The 24,971-nt window shown below is 40.9% G+C and overlaps 1 protein-coding gene across 1 annotated transcript in view; it reads right to left on the bottom strand.

Moving 5' to 3' along the window:
• The window catches only part of CACUL1 (CDK2 associated cullin domain 1), a 51,732-nt gene extending 29,088 nt beyond the window's left edge, over window positions 1-22,644 (bottom strand). Inside the window, exons 1-4 of the mRNA XM_082486374.1 lie at window positions 22,318-22,644; window positions 15,588-15,714; window positions 10,947-11,049; window positions 519-614 (exon numbers count right to left, since the gene is read on the bottom strand). Coding sequence (XP_082342500.1) covers window positions 519-614; window positions 10,947-11,049; window positions 15,588-15,714; window positions 22,318-22,615 — 624 coding nt within the window. The 5' untranslated portion in view covers window positions 22,616-22,644. The remainder of the gene's footprint in view (window positions 1-518; window positions 615-10,946; window positions 11,050-15,587; window positions 15,715-22,317) is intronic.
• Between the last annotated feature and the right edge of the window lie 2,327 nt (window positions 22,645-24,971).

Here is a 24,971-nt window from a genome sequence, read left to right as displayed (position 1 = left end):
ATAGTTTCTGAACCTCTGCAAGTACGCCTGACAGTGCTATCAACTCAACACTCTAAATTACTTTATCAAGCGACACAGATATTTCCAAGAGACATTTCTTTCTATCTTGTCTGTTTCTTGCCTTTAAATTGCACGGTTTCAATCATCATTGTAACCTGCCCAAACTTCCAAGCCAACATACAATAAGCCAATAAACTATTTCTGTTCAAAAAGCTATAGACAATAACCTTACTATTTGTGAAGGCTTTTTTCCAATCAAAATAAAAAACATTTCCCCGACTCCCAGGAAAGAAATATTAGGGTAGAAACCAACTGCCAAACTCTACATTTAAAAGCACGGCTTCCCCTTCCTCTCCCCACACAACTTAATCCGTACTGTTATGCAGGTAGCAAAACCAGGCATCAATCATAAGTTCTACAAATTAAAAATCATTATAGCCGCATTTTATTCTTTTCACTTTCAGTCAGCATCTTGAGCATGGACATACTTTATTTGAAAAGAATTTTCTAAAACTTACCATATATATGAAAAGAGGCACAATGCTCTGCAATGCTCCCATATACTGTCCAAGAGCTATGTTAAATCTTTCAATATAGAGATCAGGAGGGCTGGCCTGCAAGAAACCGTAAAAGTCAGGTTGTAATTCGAACAAGAGAAAGATCTGGAACAGCATGGGCTATGCTTTCACAGCAAACTCAAAAAAAACTACAAAGTATTTGATACACTAAGTCCACACAAAGCAAGCCGCACATCATTCCAGAGTTTCTGCTATAACTCCCTCCAGCAAAAACAGTTTTCTTCAGTAACTGGTTTTCGCCTAGGACTATGTGTCAGTGCCCAGCAAAAGGTGCATTCAGTTAGAAATACAGTATGCCTGTAACGAACTAGTGTTTAGCATAAGCAAATAAAAAACACTTATTGAAGACCAGACCTTCTTTTTGAAAGAACTGTCAATGCCTCGAATCCATAACCAAATTTCAACAAGTGCTGCGGTGTGTGCTCTGACCCCCCTGCAGGCTATCACCCCAAGACAGCAGGGTGGCATTAAGCTGCTGGTTTGCATCTGAGCTGGTGGTGGCACATCCTCCAGCTCCAGGGAGCACTGTCCTTCACAGAAAACATGTTTCCGTTTTCGCTGGGTCACCTAAGGCAAGGCAAATATTCAGGATATTGTGCCGGAGGGACTAGGAAGCAGTATCTTCAGGTAGAGCATCCTGCGCTCCAGATCAGCCCCACGAAAACCTTCTGCAGCGCTCCACCACACAGCATCGTCCTGCAGCCCCACGCAAAACTGCGCTACACAAAACTGTAATGTGCCAACTTTATGATAGGCCTTGTAGAGCCCACACCGACAGCACTGCCATTTTCTGTGTACACCACCATCTTTCCCAGGGAAATAAGGAAGCTAAGAAAAAAAAAAAAATAATCTGTTCTGCAGCAAGCTAAGTTACATTGAGAAGGGAACCAGAAAAACAGGAAGCACTAACCACTGTTTCTTTTCTAAACATTTACTTGGAGGGATGCAGGGGAGCTGTGTTAAAGCGTTCTGGAGTGCACCCAGGGATGGAAGAAGAGCCAGGGTAACATGTTCCTCCACTATCCCCCTCTCCATCCCAACCCCCACGCACAGCGCTCTGCCTCTGGCCCTACTTTCCCCTTTTCAGAGGGGGGGGGGGGTAGCTGCCCGAGTTTTTACTGTTCATATACATATACACACCTATACATGACAAGGACAAAGTGTTGCTTGCTAGCGAGAAGCAAAACTTCTCTTGCACCATCTTCCTCTCCAACAGTACAAAGCCAGAAGAGGATGGAGCACACAACAGTGACTGGGACCTTGCAAGAAAACAAGCTCAAAGATTTTTCAAAAGCCAAAGCATCTGTGGCGTGAGAAAGGCTCAAGGATAGCTGCGCCTCGACCACCTTATCAGACTTACAGCTCTTATCTTTACAAAGCAGATTTTTCAGCCTTTATATGGACATTCACCAGGGGCCCTAGGACAACAGTTAAAATTTATGTTGACTTTTTGCTCTGTTAAGTATTCTAAATTTGTAAAAGTTTTTTTCCTTTAAACTAGCTTCTTTTGCCTCCCTCCTTAATATGCTTAATGAACACGTGGGTAATTTTCACAGCAAACACCGATACAGAGCAGACGTTTCAGAAAGGAAAGCAAAACTGGCAACGGAATAAAGAATGCTATTCCATATGCTGTTGCCAAAGGTTATATATGGTTATTCCTCATTTTGATCATAAGTTTTTAATCTCATTGCAGATGCAGTTCTCAGGGGTGGCCAAACAAATTTTGTTCAAATTGCCAACAATGTATAGAAGTGCCTATGAACTCCAAGGACTCCCTTTCATATATCGTTACACATATAATTGGTTGCAAATAACATGCAATGAAATCTGCATTTCTAAGCGGTATGTATTCTTGTTTCACTCCTTTTAACCTCAACTTTAAACATGGTTATACTCTCCGATTTGTAAAGACTTGGTATACAGCTTCTAAGATTAAAGAAAAAGGAAAATTCTACTTCAAAGAAGATGACAGACAAAAGGAGACCACAGTCTGACACAGGGCACCACTCTCCTCTCACTGACAGTTTGCACCTTTCATTAAAAACAAAACAAACCTCACAACCAAACAGAAAACACAGAGACAGAAGTTGTTGGACAGTACGTGATTTAACCCCATGAACACTCCAGGATACGGTATACAGTCTGCCACCTTTTTTAAAGGGGACATTAAGGATTGGTATCTTATTTCGCCTATGTTACATTAAGAGATATGTTTTAAGAGGGAACAACAACTACACACCAAGCTGTCTCCTGAGAACAACCTCAGGAGTCCTTTAATGGAAGGACACTTGGTGACCACCACCACCACCTTGCAACCAAGTGGGAAACAACAGCTCTAGATGAAGAAGAGCAGCTAAGAAAAGTCCTGACAGCTTCCGGGGAAGCACTCACTACTGCCAGGCAAATATCAGGCCTTGGTCTTAACCCCTGGAATGCAAAATCACAGTGTTAACTGCTTTATCAGCATGAGATGTTACCTTTGAGTTTTATTCTTCGGGTAGTGTTTCATGTTAAGCCTCAACAGTCAAGAAACTAACAGGAAAGCACATGCTACCTGACTGCTTGTTTCCCCCCCAAAAAACCCCAAACAACCAAAAAAAAAAAAAAAACACCCCCGACACTCTCCTCAATTATTGCTTGACTTGCAAACTAACAAAAAAAAACAAGCCAAAGAGAAATCAGTAATAGTATTTTCACAGCTCATCTATGAATTACCATTATCTGTGTGGGGAAAACAGAACCATCTGTTTTCTGTTCATTGGGGTGTTACCGTACGGCTGCTCAAACCTGCTAGACTGAAATCAATTACTTCTTTGAGCATAGGAACTTTCTCCACACCTCCACATTTACACTAGTGAGACAGTAACTGGAGTGGTACTAGCTTTATATAAACTACATGAATGTTATAAACTAAAAAGCAGGGCACCAAATTCCTGAGTAAACAGATGTTGCAAAGACTTTTCTATTAAACGGCCATCATTAGAGAAGAGCTTGCATTTAAAAATCTATATTTATTGAGCTATAGCTATTACTAAAAAAACAAAAGAGCTTAGGCTGACATTTTTTCAGTCTTGGTCTAAGTCCAGAAAAGATAACATATACATTCAGCCGTTTTAATTACAGGGGAAGGGCAGAATTAAGCATGACATTTACTTCTTACAACCCCCCAGAAAAAAATTAAGTCTTTAAAAACCACTCCTATCTTACCTGAGGGATGTATTACAGAAGCTATTCAGAGAAAGAAAAATATACTGCCAGCCTAAGGTTTTCCAGGAGGGGAGAGGATCCTTCACTCCCATTCTGCATTTCTCAAATTGTGATGCAGTTGCATTTGCTTAACATCTTCAGTTTGGTTGTGAGTGAACTAGTTCTTCACATCAAATACTACAGCTGCTGCTAAAAAGCTGATGTTAAGGACATCATTTAATCTCCTTACACACCACAGTAGACATCTCAGCACCAACAGAAATGAGAAGTAAGAAGAAAATACATTTGAGAAAGGATGACATATGACAGACATCTTTAAACAAAACAAGCAATTAGAGGCCCAGTACAACTAAATTACCCTTCCCTTATTTGAAATCCAGTATCTAGGCATTTCAATGAACTTGCGGGCAAGAAACTATATACATGAAAAAGATGTGGGTTTTTTCAGTCTGAAAACCAGTTTGAATATCATTCTTTGACTGAACGTACGAATGAAACCAGAAGACGTGCTGCTGGCTCGAGACAACTCTGAAATGACTCACAAAAAAGAAACAGTGACAACAGTTCTTTGCTTGAGGAACGCAAAGTTAATCTGTTTATGAATAGTCATCTGGCACAATCAGCGATATATTCATTAAAGCTTACATTCCTATGTTGAATGGGCAGTTCCATTTTCCTGGGAACATGCTCACTGCCAAAATGCCAGCATACATGCTGCAGCATCTCTCCCACGCCTGCCAAGTGAAAAGGGAGAATGGCTATGACTACACAAATTAACCTCCTATTCATGTAAGTGGTCTGAATCTTTTAAACCAGTTTTTGTTCTTTCTCAAGAAAACAGGATTTGTTTACTTTGCCTTGCAGACAATTTACGTGATGCCCAGGCCTACCTCACTAGACAAGGGTACTATTAAAATGTTTTACAAAAAATAGACATCAAGCCAAAGTACAATCCATGGAAAGACTGACTGCATCTTCCTATTCAAGTCTGCACTCAAAACTGTTCAAAGCTGTACAGCATCATGACATACTCTCGCACAATTGTCTTGGAGCAGGGTAGCAAATGCAGGCCATCTTTCCATTTCCAGTCTACACATCTGTGAAACAAAAAGACATTGTATCTAAGGTCCATCAAAACTCTGTTTAATAGCAAGGAATCTTCAGAACCTTTTCCATCTAGTAAATACATATTTCAGTTGTGCTGTATTTACTTCTGTCTTTCTGTAATTACATCAAGCTCTGCAGCAGCCAGCACAGTGTGGCAAGGAACACAAGCCTTTTTGAAAAGCTGCAGGCAAGCAGGTTAGCTTGCTCATGACAATGTCATTTTTTTTAGGGCAATTCTGGCAATATGGTGACCCCTACCTCCACCTCAAGTCACAGGCCATCTTTCTGATGTCCACACATGAAGATGCACACATTTCTAACACTCTGGTTTATACCGTCTGAGTTCTACTACTGGATCATTCATTTGATCCGATTCAATTCGGTGTGATTCACAGCATTAAAGGCTTGTTTCACACACAATTAAGCAATGTTCCCCCAGCAAAACCGATGGATAAATGCCTACAGCTCTGATTGTTTCGGTTGTTTGGGTTGTTTTTCCTCCTATTAAATATTATGGAGCAGATATATGGTCAGTCTGAGTCCCCTCTTTAAAAGATGCACTGTCGATATTAACAGATCATGCAGTTGACCCAATAGGACTTTGAGAAACACTAGTGATTTAACATACTTAGTAAGAAAAGAGCTAGGAAATGCAAGTTTTCAATTTCCATTTTCCACCTGTTTCTGATCTTTTCTACAGGCAGAGGATAGAGGAGGCAGATTTGTTTTCTACATGAGTGTTTGAGAAACTACTGAAACTATGGAAATTATTTCAGCGAATCAACTAATTTCAAATTAACGAGAGCTAATTTGACTCTTACTTCTAGACTACAAGAGATGAGACATGAATTGTGAAGAAGGCTCAATATTTCTCATTTAGCTCGCAAGTCAGACAATGCCCACACACACAGAGTGTAATAAAAATGGGCTTCTTCATAGGGATGGAGTATATAACCCAGCTTCCCACAAGTACATTGCTAAAGTCTAATCGTAACCTCATTAGCAATCTGATTTACTAAGTTTACATAAGAACAGCCACAGGTGATGTTGTCAAAAGTTATATTTTATGGACTGGCATAACTGTTCAATAACAATATAGCACTATATAAATGTAATGTAATCATCAGTGTACCTTGGAAGGAAAGCAATATACAAAACAATCCGTGGTATAATTCCACCCACGGTCAGAAGTTCGGTTTTAGCAGTCCCTCAAAGCACTACTTGGATGCATTTTTATACCACCCTGAATACATGCAAAGCTCACAAGGTAAGCTTCACGCTTTTACTCTTGTAACCAGGAGAAATACTGGAAGTTACACAAATGTTTCTAAAAGACAAACAAGGAAGTTCAGAACCTAATCTGAAGTTTGGAGTAAGGCATCTGACAGCCTTACTGTATTTATCAGATTGGTGCTTCAGAAAGAGTTGGGGCAGGAGATGATAGATGGCAAAACTCCATATAATCACAGGAGAAGAGTAGAAGGCAAATGTGAGACAGAAAGGAAGGAAGGAGGGAAAAAGCAAGGAAGGAACAGGTTGTCCACAACAGATATTGCTGACATATTTTTAAGAACAGATGGCAACCAACAGTGACGTGATAGAAAGCACTCAGATCCCAGAGATTTGGCAGTCCTCAAAATAGCAGCATGGCTTTTACAGTAACCTGACTCCAATGCACATTCTTCCAAAAAGCAGTAAGTGAGCAGGTATTTTCATACACTGCACTGACTGGTTTGAGAGCTGTCAAGGCAGAGGGCTGAGAAGTTGTAAGGACTAATCTGAGGCAGGAAAGCTTTCTGGCATTGCACTGAAGACCCTAAATCTGCAGGCCCTGGGGGCCACAGAGCAGCCATGCAAGTTATGTCATGTTCATTATAAATAAAACACATTGTTCATAACTAAAAAAAAACCCACACATACACATGCATACATATCTCAAGACATAATAGAGGAGAAAAACCCCAAGCCTTCTGGAATATTCAAGAGCCTAAGTACGCTATCAGCAATTGGCTCCAAATTTAATCCAATGCTTTTAGACAGATGGAATTTAAGCAAGAAATTCTCGTGGTTTAGCTCTACCACTTCTGTTTGATTTAAAATAGAAAACAGCAAACCAGTGTTTATTTACTCAGAGAAAGACTGATCCTCACTTATTAACTTCAATGAACATAAAAATTACATATAGTTAGTGAACTCAACTGTCTCTGGTCAAGACAAAAAAAAAACCCAAAACAAACACCACCAACACACACAAACAAACAAAAAAAAAAAGATCCTTTTTTCTCTTTTCTCTAAATAAAAAGAGAGTGCAACATGACAAAGAACTGCTTTTGGGCTCTCGGTCATTTCCAAAGAAAGTATTGATATTATTCTAACTAAAATGAAAATATGCCATTGCACTTGCACAAAAAAGCTACTTGTGTCATGGGTCAGCTCAAAGCCTCAGTGTATTTTGATTGTCAACGCTTAAAGTACTTTGCAGTGTCTTTTGCTGAAGGGATATGTAATGGGCAGAGTACTTGATTTTAAATGACTTTATCAGAGTGCGTAAGAATAAGTTAAGCCAGAAACACTAGTGCCTAATGCAAATATAGTTTCATTCATTTCAGAAAGAGATGTATTTAATTTGAAAGCATACGCCTGTGTATCCACCCAACCGCATACAGCCGAATGACTCAGCACTTATCCACAAAAACAGCTGTCATTATTTTAAACCATAACATAATGGGCTATGTCCATTACCAATAGACTGTTTCCAAATAAAGCATCTTGGAAAAATCATCTGTATACTACAGGCTTCACAGACCTGAAGACAACAGGAAACGTTCGTTTTCTGCAGTCACCCTTCTTTCTTTCTTTTTTTTTTTTTTTTTGAACACAAAATCCAAAATTCTGGTCAACTCAAGAATTAGGAAAATTTAATTTGCAATTACTGGAAGCTCCACATGGCAAAACTCAGTCTTATTAATGCAGAGAAACTGGCCAGACATTGATTGCAAGAATGGAAGGCAACCCTTACTCAGTCTTCCCATGACTGAAACAGCCCGAAGAGAGGATCGTTTACTGACACGCATAGTAAGGAGGGAGCTAGAAATATCTTGCGATATAGGAGGCCCCATATCAAAGAGCTGACGGTCTGATGACAAGCAATGCATCTCATCTAAATGTACTACCACTCAGCAGGCAACGTTCGCTGCTTTTCACCCAACACGCAGAGAATACATCAGCCCACCCACGTTTTCATAATGCTTCTGACACCAATGAAAATTACTTACTTTTTTTTTTTTTTTTTTTTAGGTGAAAACCTGTGAAGCAGACCTTTGGGAGCTCAGGTGGTGACAAACACCAATGCCACACAAGGTGTCTTGCAGCCTGGAAGAGCAGAAGTCACGCAGGGGATGACCAGGGAGTGTGTGCATGCCCCTGGGTGACCATGGGGCCCCAGCAGCAGCATCCGAGACACCCAGCTCGGGACACCCGAGTGCCCACCACTCTGCTGACATCAGCTGAGGCCAGCTCGTCAGGCAAGCTGAGGGCTAAGCACATGGCAGGGGGGTGTAATACAGGGAGTTTCAGCAGTGAAGGCCTCACAGAAAGATGACAAACTCCAATAAGGATAGACCCATGCAAGAGCAAGTCTGACCGGTCCCCTGAGATACTCCCAAATTTATTATTTGGTATCTGACAGTTTTACTGCTTTTGCTGTTGATGAGTGGTTCTTGTAGGAAACAGCTTGCTCTGGCATGTTGGTTACATGCAGCTACTCTGCAATGCACCTGCCATTAAACTGTTGCGTTTCTATGCAAGCAAGTTGCTCAGCTTGTCCAGAGTAAGATAATTGCATTTGCCTGCCATTTAAGTTTTCATGATCATCTGCTTTGTTACACAAACCAACATTCCTGCTTCTACTGGGCTACATTTGCATCTCTTTGTAAAAAAAAAAAAAAAAAAAAAAAAAGAAAAGTTATCTTGCTTCAAGTCACACCTTGTGAATTAAACAGAAGTCTGCAATTAAATTAAATATTGTTGGCAGGTGGAATAAGTTTGTCAGAGAAAGCAAAACACCACGTATTGTGCATTGAAAGGATTTGCATATACAGGGGTTTTTATTATTTGTCTGTGCGAACCAGAAACTTCCAAGTGACCAGCATTTACAATGTAATTTGTTCTTGTTGCTGGTTAAAGATCTAGGATGATATTTTCAACATAAACCCCAAGTGACTGAGTGTCACCAAAATGTGTTAAGATCAAAAAGATATCAGGATAATAAAATATATAGTAGTAAAGTAATTTCTGACAAGTAAATTTCACAACGCACAGTTAAAACAGTTTCTTTGCAGGACAGTTTTCTAAGGCACAGGAATTTTGCTTCAAGCAACTCAAAACATAGATTCACCATCCGAAACCAAAGTCATGTTCACATCAGACAAAACTCACGTAATACAGTCAAAGATGGTATCACGTTACAATACAGTCCTCTTGCCACCTGCCACAAGGTGTGTCTAACCTACATAAAGAAACTTTTGCAAGACAAAGATTGCGTTAAATAGTTGTCTCAATTGTTCTTTCAACCGCTAGTGTTCAGAAGGCAGCCATGTTTTTAGGCAGAAACATTTAATGCACATATGTGCTAAAGCAAACTTTAAAAGCAGCTGCCTCAGTCAGTTTTGGAACATTAGAGCAAAGAATGAAGGACTACCACAGAGTAAAGAATTTGGGGTATTCCCAAATTCAAAGCAAAATAAAGCAGTACATTACCATGGGATGTATCAGAAGAACTGGCCAAACCTGTACAGCTGCAATGATTCGTAGCTCAATAAGCAGAAGAAAAATGTACAGGCTGCACCAGCTCAGCAGAACCAAGGGAAGGCTTTATTTTAAATACTTATGTCCACCTACCCTAACCAATTTTTACAGAACAGTGAGGCTGTCGTTCCACGAGGAATAAAGACATTATAAAAGAAAAAAGAAGCAAAGAACCTAGCTCAAGACAACCTAGATATTTCATAGTCAAAGATCGCCCTGAAGACCGTGTCCATTAAATACAGGGTGGTTATTTTTCTTTAAAGGGACAGCAACAAGAGGAAAATAGTGAAATGAGAAAGATAGAGTGATCACAGCACTATGTATTTTGATGGTAATGCATGTTTAGCCTTAAGCACCTGATGCAGCTAAAAGTAGTAAGACTGCTTTTGATTAACAAATTAGTCATCAATTGATAGAAGCACTGCAGGAGCTGCTGTAGTTCAGGGTTCCTTTGTATTTGGCATCTCTACTCGATGCACTGCAAGTCAGTACAGAAATCAAACATCAGTTATGGAAGTGACAAAAGCTATAGGGAAATAAAAGTGTTGCTGATACAGCAATGACAGTTTCAATAAAATGTCTGGATATTCTAGCCTAAAAGGAATTTTCAACAAGGAGCACACATGAAAACAAACATGGATGCACAAATAAGATGCAGAGAAGGATAGAGATATACAAACTGTATTAAGACTGCTGTAAACCACTGACATCTAGAGATAGGCAAGGAAAATGCAGAATAAACTGTAGCACAAAACTCTCATATATATGAATTATAAATTAGGAATTATTGTGTAAGTCACTCCAATTTTTTTCCTTTAGATTTTCCATTTTGTGCTGCTTGTGATGCATAAGGACCACAAACAGCTTATATAGATTAACACAGCAATGGCAGACATCCACGTGCTCAGGCCATGTTTGACTGAAGCATTTACATCTTAGATTATACTGGCAATTCTGTAGATACTGTAGATTCCCCATTCTCTAGTCTTTGATTCTATATTATATATTAAAGTTTAGCCATTGCTTTCCACGTGGTTCAGTTCTCTAAGGCTAGTCAATGCCATGCAATTGGATCTAGTAGCTGGTATTCTGTCTGACAGCCAGTTAGTGAAGGAAGTAGTCCGCAATTTAGTAATCTAGTATAAATCAGTCTCAACGGCAATCCCATCCATGGGCGATCTACATGCTGCTCTGATATAATCACAAATCCCAGGAAAGACAGAATTAGATTGTGCAGCTTCTTACCTGCAGCTCCTTTGAGACTCTCTCTAAGTGGTTAGTTATCTTTTTTATTAGGTCACTATACATCTGTTCCGAATGCTGCTGGCATACACACTTATACACACAACTGCAGAAACAAATATAGGAACAAACAATGAACTTACAACAGTTTGCAATGAAGGGTAACAGACTTCAAAATATTTTGTTCAAGTCTCAATTTAAAGGATAATAGAGTTAATTGAATGATTGCTGAACTTTTAAATACAGCCCTAAGCTTGAAATGAGCTCCAGCAGACTCTTAAGTTTCCCCTGGAGGCCCCAGTGTGTCCATCCCATTCCCACTCCCCAACCTCACTTTAACTTACAATGAGTTCTCTTAACAGTGCACTTCAGAACAGCTAGGATAATTCTGTCAACAGCACACTCCTAATTCTGGCTTTTGTCTCTCCTGTGTAAATGAGGTCTCCATTAAAATAAGCAGGTTTAATGATCATATTCTAAGGCAAACCCCTTATTAAAAGAAGGGCAACACTGACAAGCCGTCAGAGAAGCTGCATCAAAACCATGCCAGCGTTTTAAAAAGACACAGCAGAAGTTCTAAAATTACAGACCCAAGCATGTTGCTCTATCCCTTGTTACTTGAATTCTACAAAACCCCCTACATTTTCATAATAAACATTTTCATAATAAACAAAGATGCAGAGAAAGAACAACAAAACTAATTCTACATTCCATGATTTGGCTGTGTTAACTCTGGTCTTCAGTGTCACCTTTGGTTTTTTAAGAACATTTTATTGCTCTCATACTGCAATATAACATATCTGCAAAATAAGGCTATGTGTTGAAAACATATTTACAACAGTTGTAAAACACACACATATATTACTTTCAGCAAAAAGTTACGTTAACATAGTCATCATCATCAGGACTAACACCAACATTATCTGTACCAAGCAGCTTTTACTTCTCTAGGGCTTTAACTCTTTGAAGTCAGCATTTTGAAAGCCAGCTGTCAAAAATCAAGAGGCACAAGGAAGACTTCACCTGGTATCTTGGGCAAGTCAAATCTCCTCCCCATGCCTCTGTTCTGCTCCCCTCTCCCTCCATCCTTCCGTACAGAGTATTGTGACAGCAAGCAATTTAGGCCAGAGACCACTCCTTAGGACATGCACAAACTATTTCCAGGAAGGTCCAGATCCCAGACTTGAATTCTGCAGGTGTTTAAGAACACCGAAAGCCTAAAGCTATGGTATAGCAACACTGCGTCTCTGCAAACGAATCGTGACATTCCGGTTCTCTACTGGGAAGATACTAAAATTACAAACAAACCGCAAAGATGGAATTAAACCAACCATAGACTATGGGCAATTGGAATTTTCTAATGCAAGTGAGAACTACAAGCCTTCAAGGCCCAAGACAGCACTCTCATTCAATAACTGCCACTCTCAAAGTCTTCTGGAGGAAGGTTTTACAAGTGAACTATCAGTAACTTTTAGAAGTTTGTATTTATTCCCATTGACAACTTCAGAAGCCCAAAAATACAGCATTCATCCTGATGCAAAGTCTGCTCATTTGGCAAACTGTGCTATTTCTTTCTCACAAACCAAAAGACACCCAACACCTCTCCTACTATTGCCTTTTAAAAATATCAAACTACAGATGCACAATTATTATTTAGATAACAAAGTCATCCTGTTTCTTTCACATGAAGTCTACCAATAGCAGATCCTATTTTGGAACAAGCAAGTACAAGAGACATTTTGGTATGATGCAGTAACAGCAAAAATACCAATTTAATTGGGATCAAAGAGAGAAACACTGATAAGAAAAGCCAGACTGAATTTTGTGATCTCTTACAAACCAGCCAGCTAGGTAACAAAGGCAAACAGCCATGTGTTTGTTTGCTTCACAACTAACCAGTAAATAGACACTTCCAAACTGACCACTTCATTTGCAATGATGTAACTAAACTGAATGTTAATCTGCTTAGGGTTACATAAAAATATTGCTATACCTACTTCTGCAACACATTCTGTCATCAAACACCAATCTTACACATGTACGTGCAGGGTGTGTTTACATTTTATTCAAACACTTCTATTTAGAGATTCCTTCCCCATTTTCAGATCCTGTTTCCAGTTCCTGACTGCGGGCTGATTCTGTGAATCATCCTTGCCCTGCCATTACCCAAAAGAAGTCAGCAGCTTGTTAGTCCTTTAGCATAACCAAACACCTTAAGAAAAGGAAGACCCAAGCAGGACATTAGAAGGTAAGCATTTATTGAGAGGGATGAAGATCCGAGATCTGTACGCTGTCTTGAAGAACAGCAGTCTAATTGCATTGTACCCGGGAGGCAGCTGTAACAGCTGCCAGACGTACAATTTTGCTGTTCACAATTTCCTCATCTCAAAGCTTCCTTCGCATATCTCTGTCAATATATTTAACCCTTTTAACAGGGAGTGACTATGCACTTTGGACTCAAAAATGAAAACAGTCACTAACTACACTTTGACACCTTATGGGTAAACTGATCCATAGGAAATATCCGCATACACACCTTTGAAGTTATCTCCTAGCTTTCACTGCTGTGGAGTAGACACCTACAGTTATTACTGATCACGTCAAATATAGCAGTTTGGGTATCTAACAACGTATTTTGAGTTCGCATTATGGAAACCTTTGATTCCTTTAGTCAGCACAAAGACAATCAAAAAAGATCGCTGTGTTTTCAGCTCAGTTTCACTGTAAAAAAAAAAAATATAAAAGATAGGTAGCTGTTTGAACCACTTCAAAAACCAACCCATTTTCAGACTAAAGAACTAGCCTAGGGAAGCAGAGAGGATCTAAACCCCAAGTCTGCTACAAACTTTCTGTAATACTGCAAGCAAGCATCATCATCAAATTCAATAAAAAAGCAGTTTTTCTTCAATCCTCAATCTATGTTGTCTAGATTATAAGTAAAGCTAAGGGACACCTTCTAAAAAAATTTAAAAACCCCAACTCCTGGTTGGAAGAGGCTGTGTCAGAATAATTACGTCCACAGACAGTTTTTAAAAGAAAACTTAAACTGACACACTAGCTTTATCAATAACACTTAACTACAGGCAATCTTTTGTTCTGGTAAAATACATGCAACAGATATCAGTACTGCATCAAGTGTCACCCTGATGTATAAGGGTTAGCTAGGAGAAACTTAAAATCCATCATTCCTTTAATAAATAAAACTTTCGAGCAGTAAAAAGATGACAAAGAAACTGCAGTTATCTGCAAACCATAACTAGGTACAGATCTATTATAGGTATTAAAGCCTTAATTTTGCACAGCTACTCCATATCAGAGATGACTATCAAGAGACTGTGGCTTAACTCTTACTGACGGCTCTTTGCACATTAAGGATTTCAAGCTAGGGAAAGGATTTTGATTACTTACACTAAAGCTGAAAAACGCCTCTCAATTCAAATTACCATCTCACTTACTTATACACATTATGACATCAGAGTCCTGATAACAGCAGTTAGAAAAGTTTGGAGAAGAAAGAGGAATTTTATTCAAGTTTTTAACTGGAATTAAAAGGGAAGACTGAACACCTGCCGTTCTAGTATCTGGTCCCCTAATCCAAACTTTCGAACTAGAGAGACAAAGTGGCCAAAAGCAAGTGGGCAGGAGACACTACAGCTGAAAGCCTCTAAAAAGTGCAATCAGTGACTGAACTGCTGTTATTTCTTAGGGTGCAACGCTATCATAAAGAAAAACAAGACAGCAGTGTGACTAGTTGTGTTGCTGGCCAGGGCCAGTAGTTTTAACAGCACCCTGGCCAGCAAAAGCAGTAGCAGCTACCCAGTTTCCAGCCTATTTACCTACACCTTGGATACCAGTCACCTACAGAACAGAAATCTCCGTTTTTGCAAATCTTCTAAGAACTGTTAGGTCTCTAAAGTACTTAGAATTTTGGTTTGGAGCAGTAGTGTGGTTCTGAAGCAAATCCCCTGCCATCCCCGCTGCTGTGCACTAGCTTAGTCCACGGAGCGGTTCTGGCCAGTGACTAGATTCCTTTTAAAGCAAACTGCAGTTCTGGGCCAGGTACAAATGAAATGTTCTCCAGACGAGAATGGAGATATAAAGGACCCAATATTGTGTCAGTCCTTCGGACAGCCTCTAACTGCGCATGCAGCAGGATGGCTGGGCAAGGGGGAAGTCAGACCAAATCCACCTGATGCAAAACACAGAAATGACAGTTTTTACAGATGGACCCTGGCACCTGCACTAAATTGGTTCCTACTAGATGTGACAATGAAGCCTTTTGAAACAAAGTCAAACGCCTACCATGTCAGTTCCTTCTTCCCCTTGAGGAAAGGGATGTTGAGACTTTAATACATTTCTTCATACATTACACTAAGCAACTGTGGTGGAGCTACTTTAATTTTAATGTTTTCAGCACTTACACATTTTAATTCTTTAGCATTCCTGTTAACAAGGAATGTCAAGATATATATCTATTATTCACTCATTCTAACCATTTAAAAAATATTGTACTTCACATAACCTTCCCACTTTCCTTGTCATAAATACAAAACATGATATACACATAGGCTGCAAGATAAAACAAACATTTAACTATACAAGGGAAAAAAAAATAGTAACATAGCTCTTAAAAGATTTCCTTACCTGTATATTTGTTCATAAGAGATAGGGATGTAGTCACCAGGACTCTGAGTTAAAAGCTGATCTATGGCACTGTCCAACTTTGGCCAATATGTGCTCTTATAGTCTTCAATCGTTATAACATTCATTACTACAAGAAAAAGACAAAACTACACTTAGTAACTTTAGCTGAAAGATTAGAAGCAAGTGAATCCTTTGAAATTTCAGATCCCAACAATAAGGTGGCCAAAAAACCTGGGAATAGTTCGTTTCCACTAAGATAACCTCATCTAAAACTAATGCCAAGACTTGAATTGTAGCATTTTATTTACAGAAAATAAAATCAGAAAACCTGCCAAATCAGTGCTTGGATATTTCTTAGGGGTCCCAGTAGCAGTGAAAAACAAAATCCTGGGAGTTCTAGCATGACAATCTAATAATAATAATAGAGTAGTTTAGTAGTTAGCTCAGATTAATAAGTTACTCAACTTTGCGGGAGTCCAGAATCAACAATTAACCCTGGGTCCTCATATGCAGGAGAATAAGATTCGGCCAAAACTGGTAGTTTTTAGAATACTCCTTTCCCAGCAGATGTATTAGTTTTACAAGTCTCAGGTGAAACCAGCAGCTAAAAGCTGATGCAATTCTCTCTGCCTTCAAATGCAGTTGGGCTCCCAGGCAATTCTTTTGGATCTGTATTACAGTTCCCCCTCTAGCAGACACAATAATATTCCTTTTCCAGATAAGGATTGACACAGGGAAGAATAGGAGGCATTTAAATTAGTGTTCCCCATCACTCCCCGATTTTCCTCCTGAGCTTCCCAACTGCACCCGCTTGTGCAAACCACTCCATGTGCCTTCAGAGACACAAAAGAGTTTTAATCTCTCTCTTTTCAGGGAGGATATCAGAACTAACCATACACGGCTCAGTTCCAATAGCAGGCACTGGAAGAAGGGTTAACGCCTTCCTTTCAGAAAGATGGACTGGCAGGTCTACCTTGCTGGCTTGTCACACCAGCCACACTAAACAAAGCCCTCAGTAACTAACAGCACAGCGTATACTTCATATCAAAACTATCCAGTCCAGGAAATCTAAAGTCATTTCTTCATTTGACTCCACATGTGGGTAAGGGCTATACGGAACAGAGAATAAAGACAGTTCCCACCCCAAACAATCCAGTTTAGACACCGCACTGAAAAGAAATATTTTTAATAGGACTGCATTTTAAATACATATATAAATGTAGATTCACTGCGGGGTTTGAGGACCAGGATTTCTGAAATGTTATTTTCACAAGGGGTTGAAAGGAGCTGGGTAAGTCACTTTTGGCAGCATTATGAAGAATAATTCTAGGGAAATACAGGCAAAACAGTTAACAGTACCATGAGAAGAGAAAAAAAAAAAAAAAAAGAGCATAAAGAGAACGTGGAATAAAGACAGGCGTGAGACAACAAACTGTTTGAACGCTGTCTGTAAGAGCAGGTATTATAGATTCCTGTTGTATGTCTTTTTAGGGTATTTCAGCCACAAACTTTGCTTAGTGAAGAACGTTAGTGCAGTACTCCTAGTCCCCTCTTCACCCAACTAGCCACTGGTTCGCTCTTGCTTCATACCTGTTACAGAAACAGCTCTAGTTAACTATGTAAGTGTCTGAGCAGTGAACAGGTCACCACTACCGCCCCATGCTCCAGCCCGCGATCGACAAGTATGGCACTGCTTGCTAAGTTGATAAAGGTTACAGGTCTGGGTACACAACTACCAGGACATAAGTTAACACATCCAGCAAGTCAGCTTCACAATGTAAAATCATCCATGGGGTCAGGAACAGCACAGCACCCGCCTGACAATAAGTTCACCCCTTATTCATCTGTCTCGCAATGGCTTGCTTGAGTTCTCATCCCTTACAGAGCCCAGGCTCCTGGCAGATGTTCTCAGGAGCAGCCTCCATGTAGTAGCTTAACTATTCATGCTTACACTCAGCAGCAAAATTTGAGCATTTGTATTTCACTTTGTTATCCCCCAAAAGGGTGGGTCTCCACAGAGGTGCTCTGTTCTACAGAAAACATTAAACTGAAGTCAGCATAATGACCAAGTCTTGATTTAAGATTTCAATGTATAATCACACCCACGTTTGGTTTAACATAATAAATGAGGTCTATGCATTCGAAAGAAAAGAATCAAGGAAGAACTGAGAACACTGCAAAATAAATTGATATCTCAACAGCCTGTTAATTTTTATTTTTTTTCCTTTTTTACAATATGGAAAAAGAAAGAAGCAGCAGACAGGAAGGTCTGCCCATTAGAAGTGCTGCACAGGTAAAAGAAAAAAGTGCTTTTACGAACAGCCCCGGGAGACTTGCATAGGAAACACTGATGAGTTCAAAGCAACATTCTAGAAAAGCTTCATTTTTATTCAAAAGACTCCTACAAGTATTATTTCATTTGATTTCCACACTTCAGTTCTGAAACTAAGCCAACCATAATATTTATATAGTTAAGAGTCCAAAGACTACACAGTGAACAATCACTATTTTCATTCTTCTAATCCAGAAAACAAATTACTTTAAAATTTTAATAACTGTCACAATTTAGTAACATCTTTTTTTCTGGCAGTGCTTAGACACACACAGAAAAAGCAAAGGATTACTTAAAGAAGCACCATCCAATTGCAAACTCTGCAAAAACAATCTCAAGACCAGGAAGGAAAGGAATCACACAAATCCTTAGAAAGAGAAGGCAGACTGCCCTTTTAGAAACTTCTTTTTTACTTTTCCATACTTTTAGGATGTCATTCTTAAATGTTTATCCCTGTATTAGGTATTCAAGCTATAAAAGGATTTGTCCAACAGACCCCATTTCCAAATCACAAGGAAAGGGTGATACTAAAAGATTAATTTCATTTTCTTGAGATTTATTAAGTTTCTGGGAAGTGACACAGACTTTTTCTAACAAAGCATGCTAGAATGGATGATTTTATCTTACTACAGCAAGTTTGGGGTGGGGCTGGGACAGAAATCAGCTTGATCGAATGGAAAGGAAGCCAGTATTTTCCAGCAAATTATAAAAGACTTCACAAGTAAAGCTCGAGAAGCAACCGCTACTTTTCCATACACATAAAAGTTCAAAAGAAAAACTGTTTAAGTCAAATGCAGCAGTGAAACCATTTAAGTGAAAAAGAATATGCATGAGCTTCATATCATAACCTAGATATTTCAGTATCATAGCCATAACTGAAACACAGCCTGTTCCAAGCTACCAGATTCTTTAATATCAACTTCAATCAGAAGAATGGTAAAAACCAGTAAGATTTTAAAAAAACAAAAACAAAGAGTCCAAAAGTGGGCATATATCCCTCACGAAATTGGTAAGAAAAACTTACACATAGCTCAAAAAAGATGCTGGAACAGTAACAGGATATGAAGAATACAATAATGATTTTAAAAGAAAAATCATTGATACTGTTGGTTTTGTTATTTAGATGAGACAGTATCTTTAGAAAAGATACTCAAATGCTTACTATGTTCACATATAAAAAACATCCTTCTTCTAAAACTATAGCTAAAAAAGCAAGGGACAGAGCAGGACAAGTAATCCAGCCTACTGTCAAACAAGCAGACATTGGTCTGACAATTATCTGTCATTTATTCTGACAATAAAAATCAAAGAAAGCACTAGGCGTCTTTCAGAAGCTTTACTTCATCTCACAAAGTGACATATATGAAGCTTTACTGCTTAATTAGCCACGCACCCTATAATTCTAAAATATTTTCTCAAAGTGTACAAATTCTTCAAGCAGATGTCTGAGAATAATCTACAGATTTTAAACTACTGCTGTGGCTCTACATTTTCCTTTTTCTCAGCCATCACGCGCATTTTTACAGAATAGATTTTGCTATATCCCCTGACTGACACATCCCAGCATACATTAGCAAGTTTAAGAGTCTGCCCTGTAGTTGCTTTCAATCCTATTCTATTTTTATTACGTGTTTCTCAACCCGCATTAAGACTGATTAGTAAAAGTAATGTTAAACTTTTTCTTCAGACAATTTGCCTACGCAGGAAGGCACACACACAGCACCAAACTACATTACACGACAGGGTAGTCAACAGATTTAATGGATATGCCAACACTCACAGAAATATGCGCCCATCCTAAATGGGACTGGGGTTCAATACGTTTATAATCATCCTTGCTTGAAAAGGATGAAAAAAACCAAGAAGGAAAACTCTTCATTTTGTACACAATTGCTGCAATTACTAGTACAGAAGAGTTTTGCTTAAAGTATTAAACACTCCTATTCTTATTTTTCCCTTATGGGCTTTAAAAAATATTTTTCATAACACTATTGCTTTATAAATCCGTAACTATGATTAAAGCTGATCAACTGTAAATAAAGGTTTAGTTATAAGTTTACCAAAACATGGAAAATTTTCTTAAGGTGCTTTAACTAGAAGAAAAGCTATTAAATGAACTACACATTATTATACCCGATTTTGGTTCTCAATCTCACCAAAATCTCAAGGAAGGAAAACTGGATTTGGCCCATTGGAAACATTTAAAAGGGTTTCCATCTAACCTTCTTCCTCCGTTATTCTACCAGATGAATTAAACCAAAAAAGGCCCACCAGACAGCTTTAGTCTGCAACTATGAACATGAACAAATCTAACACAGTGAAAGTAATTACATACCGGAACACAGGCATTGGATTTTCTGTTTGGAGGAAAGAATCAGAAGGGAGAGACTTATCTGAATGTCAGAGGCAGTCCGGTTCATCACAGGACTGTTGGAAACTGTATGTCACCCACAGTTTTTAAAGTCACCCTAAGACTAAGCTTCTGTGTCACGAAGCAAGGCATGAGTCCTTGCTCATTCAACTGCCAGAAGTTCTTCATGCAGCAGAGAACAGACACATTTCCTATGAAGCTTAAGGCTGACAATCAGCTTCTCTATGCATGTTTTTCCATCGCAAAAACAGAGCAGGCAGGAGGAGATTTAGCACACACTGTCACCGTTTTCACAGTGTGTTTACATGGAAAGTGACCCTTCTCCCTTTTTCTATATATGAAAATTAAACAGAGGAGACCAAGGGGTCCTCTGCCAGGGCCCACCAAGGGGTCCTCTGCCAGGGCCCACCAAGGGGTCCTCTGCCAGGGCCCACCAAGGGGTCCTCTGCCAGGGCCCGGATTAGAACCAGCAGGATCCCAACACAGCTCCTGTACTTTCTCACTCTACACTGTTTCACCAGACTTACTCTGTTTGCATACACATACCATGAAAATTATCCACAACGCAAAGGTGCAGGAAAGTTCTAATGAACTTAACTCAGAGAATTTTGTATTTTACAGGAATCTTAATTTTCTCTAAAACAATCCTAAATATCAGTAAGACAGATATTGTGCGGGATACCAAGGCTGCAGAAGTGAAAACAAGAACTCGAAAACCACACCCTAAGCAAAATCATGCATAGCCGCTTCTTCTCCCCCTCAGACATAAGTTGTAGATTAGCTGGAAAGTCAACTTCCCATTTGGTGAAGATACAGCTTGAAAACCATTTTCATTCTGAAACAGAAGGAAAAACTAAGGCACTACATTTCTGGATTGGGACTTGCAAGAGCTTAGTTTAGCAAGGCTGAACGGCATTTCATTTCAACTGACTCAAGTGTTTACGAGCCACCCCAAGGTACCTGGAGCCCTGACAAGCAAAGCAGGCAGGGAGCCAGAGAGCTCATAGAGTCTGGGAGCCTTAACTTCAAAGCAGCCATCTTTGGCTATGTGCCTAGAGCCACGAAACCCAGGCTACCAGAGAAGCAGGGATCCAGAAGCCTGAACTTCAAGCTCTGGAGCTGGACTGCTGAGGAGCTGGACAGGTAAGGTAGTACTGGGGAAACGCAGTAAAACAAAGTAAAAAAAAAAAAAAAAGTGCGTTTCCCATCAAAATTTCATCACGGCAGTTACATTTCCAGGAATACTTTTAACTAGCCAAATCCAAGTTTTCCTACAGCCATTAAAGAAAAGGGTATGTTTTGCCCAGAGGCATGACTTCTAAGAATAAAAGTAAAATTGAAACGAACAGCAGAAAGATTGTCTCTTCCCTTGACCTCAGCTCATCAAAACAACAGAACAATTTGCCATTTCTGTTAAAAGCTACATTCAAAGATGTTTCGGAACTATTTCTTGGGAGGTAAACTCATCTTCAGTTGTTCTCATCATGCCTTTGCAGACATACATCCTTTCCAGGAGAGCACACCCTTTCCAGGGGCTCTGCACACATTGCCACCCGCCGTCGGCAATCACAAACAGGTTTCAGACCCACCTTTGGGGTTTTCGGGCAGAAAGAAAAAGTATTTAGGAAATCACCAACCTGACCTAAAAGATTCAGGAAAAGCAACAGTGCCTCTGCACAGCTGAAAACCCTCCCTACACTCACGCTCCCAGTTCTGCAACCAGATCCACCACGTCACCGTGCCATGACAGGAAAGCAGCAGCAGAAATTGGGGTGCATGCAAGAAAAATGTTATTTTCTCCTTCCAAAGTGCCTTAACACATTTGGTTTCGCTTCGAGAAGCCTCTCGGGCCAAGACCCACCTAAGAGACCTGCCACAGGACAGAGCTGAGCCTAACCACAAGCGCGGGAGCAGCGAGCTGGGGCGGGGAGGGGCTGAGGGGGGGGGCAGCGAGGGAGCTCAGCCTGAGGAGGGAGAGGGCGACAGCTCCCGAGGCCCCCAGGGCGGAGGGCAGGGCGGTCACTCACGGAACTTAGAGGTCGAGGCGTTGATGTTGATGGCGGCGGCGATGGCTCCGGCTCCCCCCTTGCCCGACTCACAGCCCCGCAGCACGCCGTTGGCCTCGGGCATCGCGGGGAGCTCCGGCCCGGCCGGGGGCTCGGCGGTAGCGCCGCGCAGGAGCCGGTCACCGAGCGGCGCGGCGGCGGGGCCCAGCAGGTGCCGCCCGTAGCCGCCGGCGCCCCAGTTGTTGTGGTTCTGGTCGTCCATCATGGCCTCACAGCCGCCGCCGCCGCCGCCCTCCTCCTCCATGCTTTCCTCCTCCATGGCTGCTGCCTGCCTGCCGGCGCGGCGGGGAGCGAGGTGGGGCGGGGCGGGCGATCACCGCCCGCCGCCCATGGCGGCCGCTCTCCGCCCGGCGGGGCTCGCCGCGGCACGGCTCCGGGCAGGGCCCGCGGCCGCCAGCCCAGGCTCCGGACGCACAGCACGACACTTTGCGACAGGCGGAAGGCGGCGAGCGGACAAGGAGCCCTTATCCGCGGGGCATGCTGGGGAGCGTAGTCCGGCAGGGCAGAGCCGCCATTGGCTGGAGCGCGGAAGAAGGCGGGGCCGGCCGCCCGCTGTGCATTGTGGGACAGCGTGCGGTCGCCGGTACTGCGAGGCGGCAGGCGGGCGGGAGGCTGACCGTCTTGTGGGGACGGGTCGAGGTTAATTAATTAATGCTAACTTGCGAGGAGAGGCTCCGTCAGGTCCCACGTTTGGCTTCCCTTTCCCGCTGAGCGGAGAGCCGTGGGACCACCCCCCCCCCCCCCCCCCCCCCCCAGGCCTGGGCCTGCGCTCGCTGTCGGGCCCTGTGCCTTCATCCCCCTCTAGTGGGGGAGCCTCCGCAGGCAGCAGGGCCCGGGCGGAGAAGGGCACACTGCTGCGGCAAAACCACCGTTAGAAAAGATACTTCCACGTGGCTGTGGATGTTATACCGACCTTAAGACTCGTACTTTGTAAAGTGCTGACACAACGCGGCTGTTTTACAGAGTGTCTCCTGTTAATGGAGGAAAGGCCTGCACAAATAATACATAAAGCCATTTATCTTGTCAGTGAACAATGTAACAGTTAAAAACAATTTTCTAGTTGCCTTCAGGTACACTTGCTTTAGGTTTTATTTTGTTTTGCAACACTGCAATGGAAGAATGGAAATGAATAGTGGGGTTTTACTGAAAATAAGTTTCCACTGTGTGGGTTTTGCTCTTGCTTGGAAAACAAAAGTTTAAAATGTAGCTAAAAGCAGAGGTGTCTAGCTTTCTTTTCCAGAATGCCTTATGAGAAGTGAAAAGCACATCATCTGCTTTCCAAATAGGAACACCGATTTCTATTTTAGCATGAGACAAAGTTGTCCTATTTTATAAAAGCAGAAGAAGCCACTGATTCCACCACACTGGAACGGGTCTATCTCAAGTTGCTTTGATAAAGGCAAGCGATGAAAAGAACTTGTCCCTATTGCATTTTTTTTCTTATATAGTTGAACTAATGGTGTTTTTCTTAGATGTAAATATCACACTGTGAACACCAATGGTTTGTTCAAACCAATACACAGTCCTCTCCATTTTCTGTCATGACAGATGCCACCGAGTCACTGTCTCAAGAGACTAAGAGCTGATTTGGCACATCACATTTAGATTATGGATTCAGCCTAAGCACACACCTGTTTTGGCTGTTGATTTATTTCTATCTGCACCTTCACCACCGCTGGAAAAAGGACAGAAAGAACATTTCTGTTCACTTCTGCTGCATCTTTGCATTTACTGAGTGGGATGTGTAATAGCAGCAGCATCATTTATAATGGGTATTAAACTTGGAAATCTAAAGCAGCAAACCATTTTTAGCTTAGGTAAGTGTTGCAATTCTCTGGTAATCACAAAAACATAAATGAAGTTTGCATATCTTCACTGCTTCACGAAAGACACGTTTGTGTTCTCAACCTGCAGAGCAACTCCATTGTACCCTCCTACTCATCTGCTTCCACTGGTCTCAGGACTGAGTCTCAGATTGTTTGCTAGTATTTAAAAACACTGTGACCTGAGCAGAAATCAGGAACTTATCAGCGTAGCTTTATCTCGGTCTCAATAATTTGAAAAGTGCTCATGTTAACATCTAAGAGCAGTGGAAAAGTAAGACAAACCCAGCATTTTTCAGTTCTGGCATTTCTTATTTTCTGTTTCATACTCTGTTTCCGCACACGCATTTTTGTTACCATCTCTATAACTTACTGACCAGCTGGGGTCTTTTGAGTTGGGTTTTTTTTGCTATGATTTTTAAAGGTGTGTTTCCTTTCTAGTCCCTTTCACAATGTTCCTTGCACTGTGACTGCACTCACTGCACTTCCTTGTGGCAGGAGTCCAAAAAAGCTTAGGAAATACTTCACTGTGGAGTTCTCTACAGAGTCTCCTCTGTTGCCTTGTGCAACAAGCTAGCTCATCTTACAGATCAAACAAAAAGCTCTTTCTTGCCTCCCATAAGGCAAATGACAAGCTGCAACAGTCATCTATGGCTCATGCTATTTAAACACATGAATGCATGCTGATAAAGGCACTATCAAATACTTCATCATTAAAGCAGCACTTGTTTTTGCATGCACTTCAGAGACTTCTCCGCATTGTTTCCTTTTTTCCTCGTCAGCATGTGAAAG

Source organism: Vanellus vanellus (assembly GCF_965231255.1).
Source record: "Vanellus vanellus genome assembly, chromosome: 7".
NCBI classification, from domain to species: domain Eukaryota; kingdom Metazoa; phylum Chordata; class Aves; order Charadriiformes; family Charadriidae; genus Vanellus; species Vanellus vanellus.
This window is presented reverse-complemented; position numbering and strand designations above follow the sequence as displayed.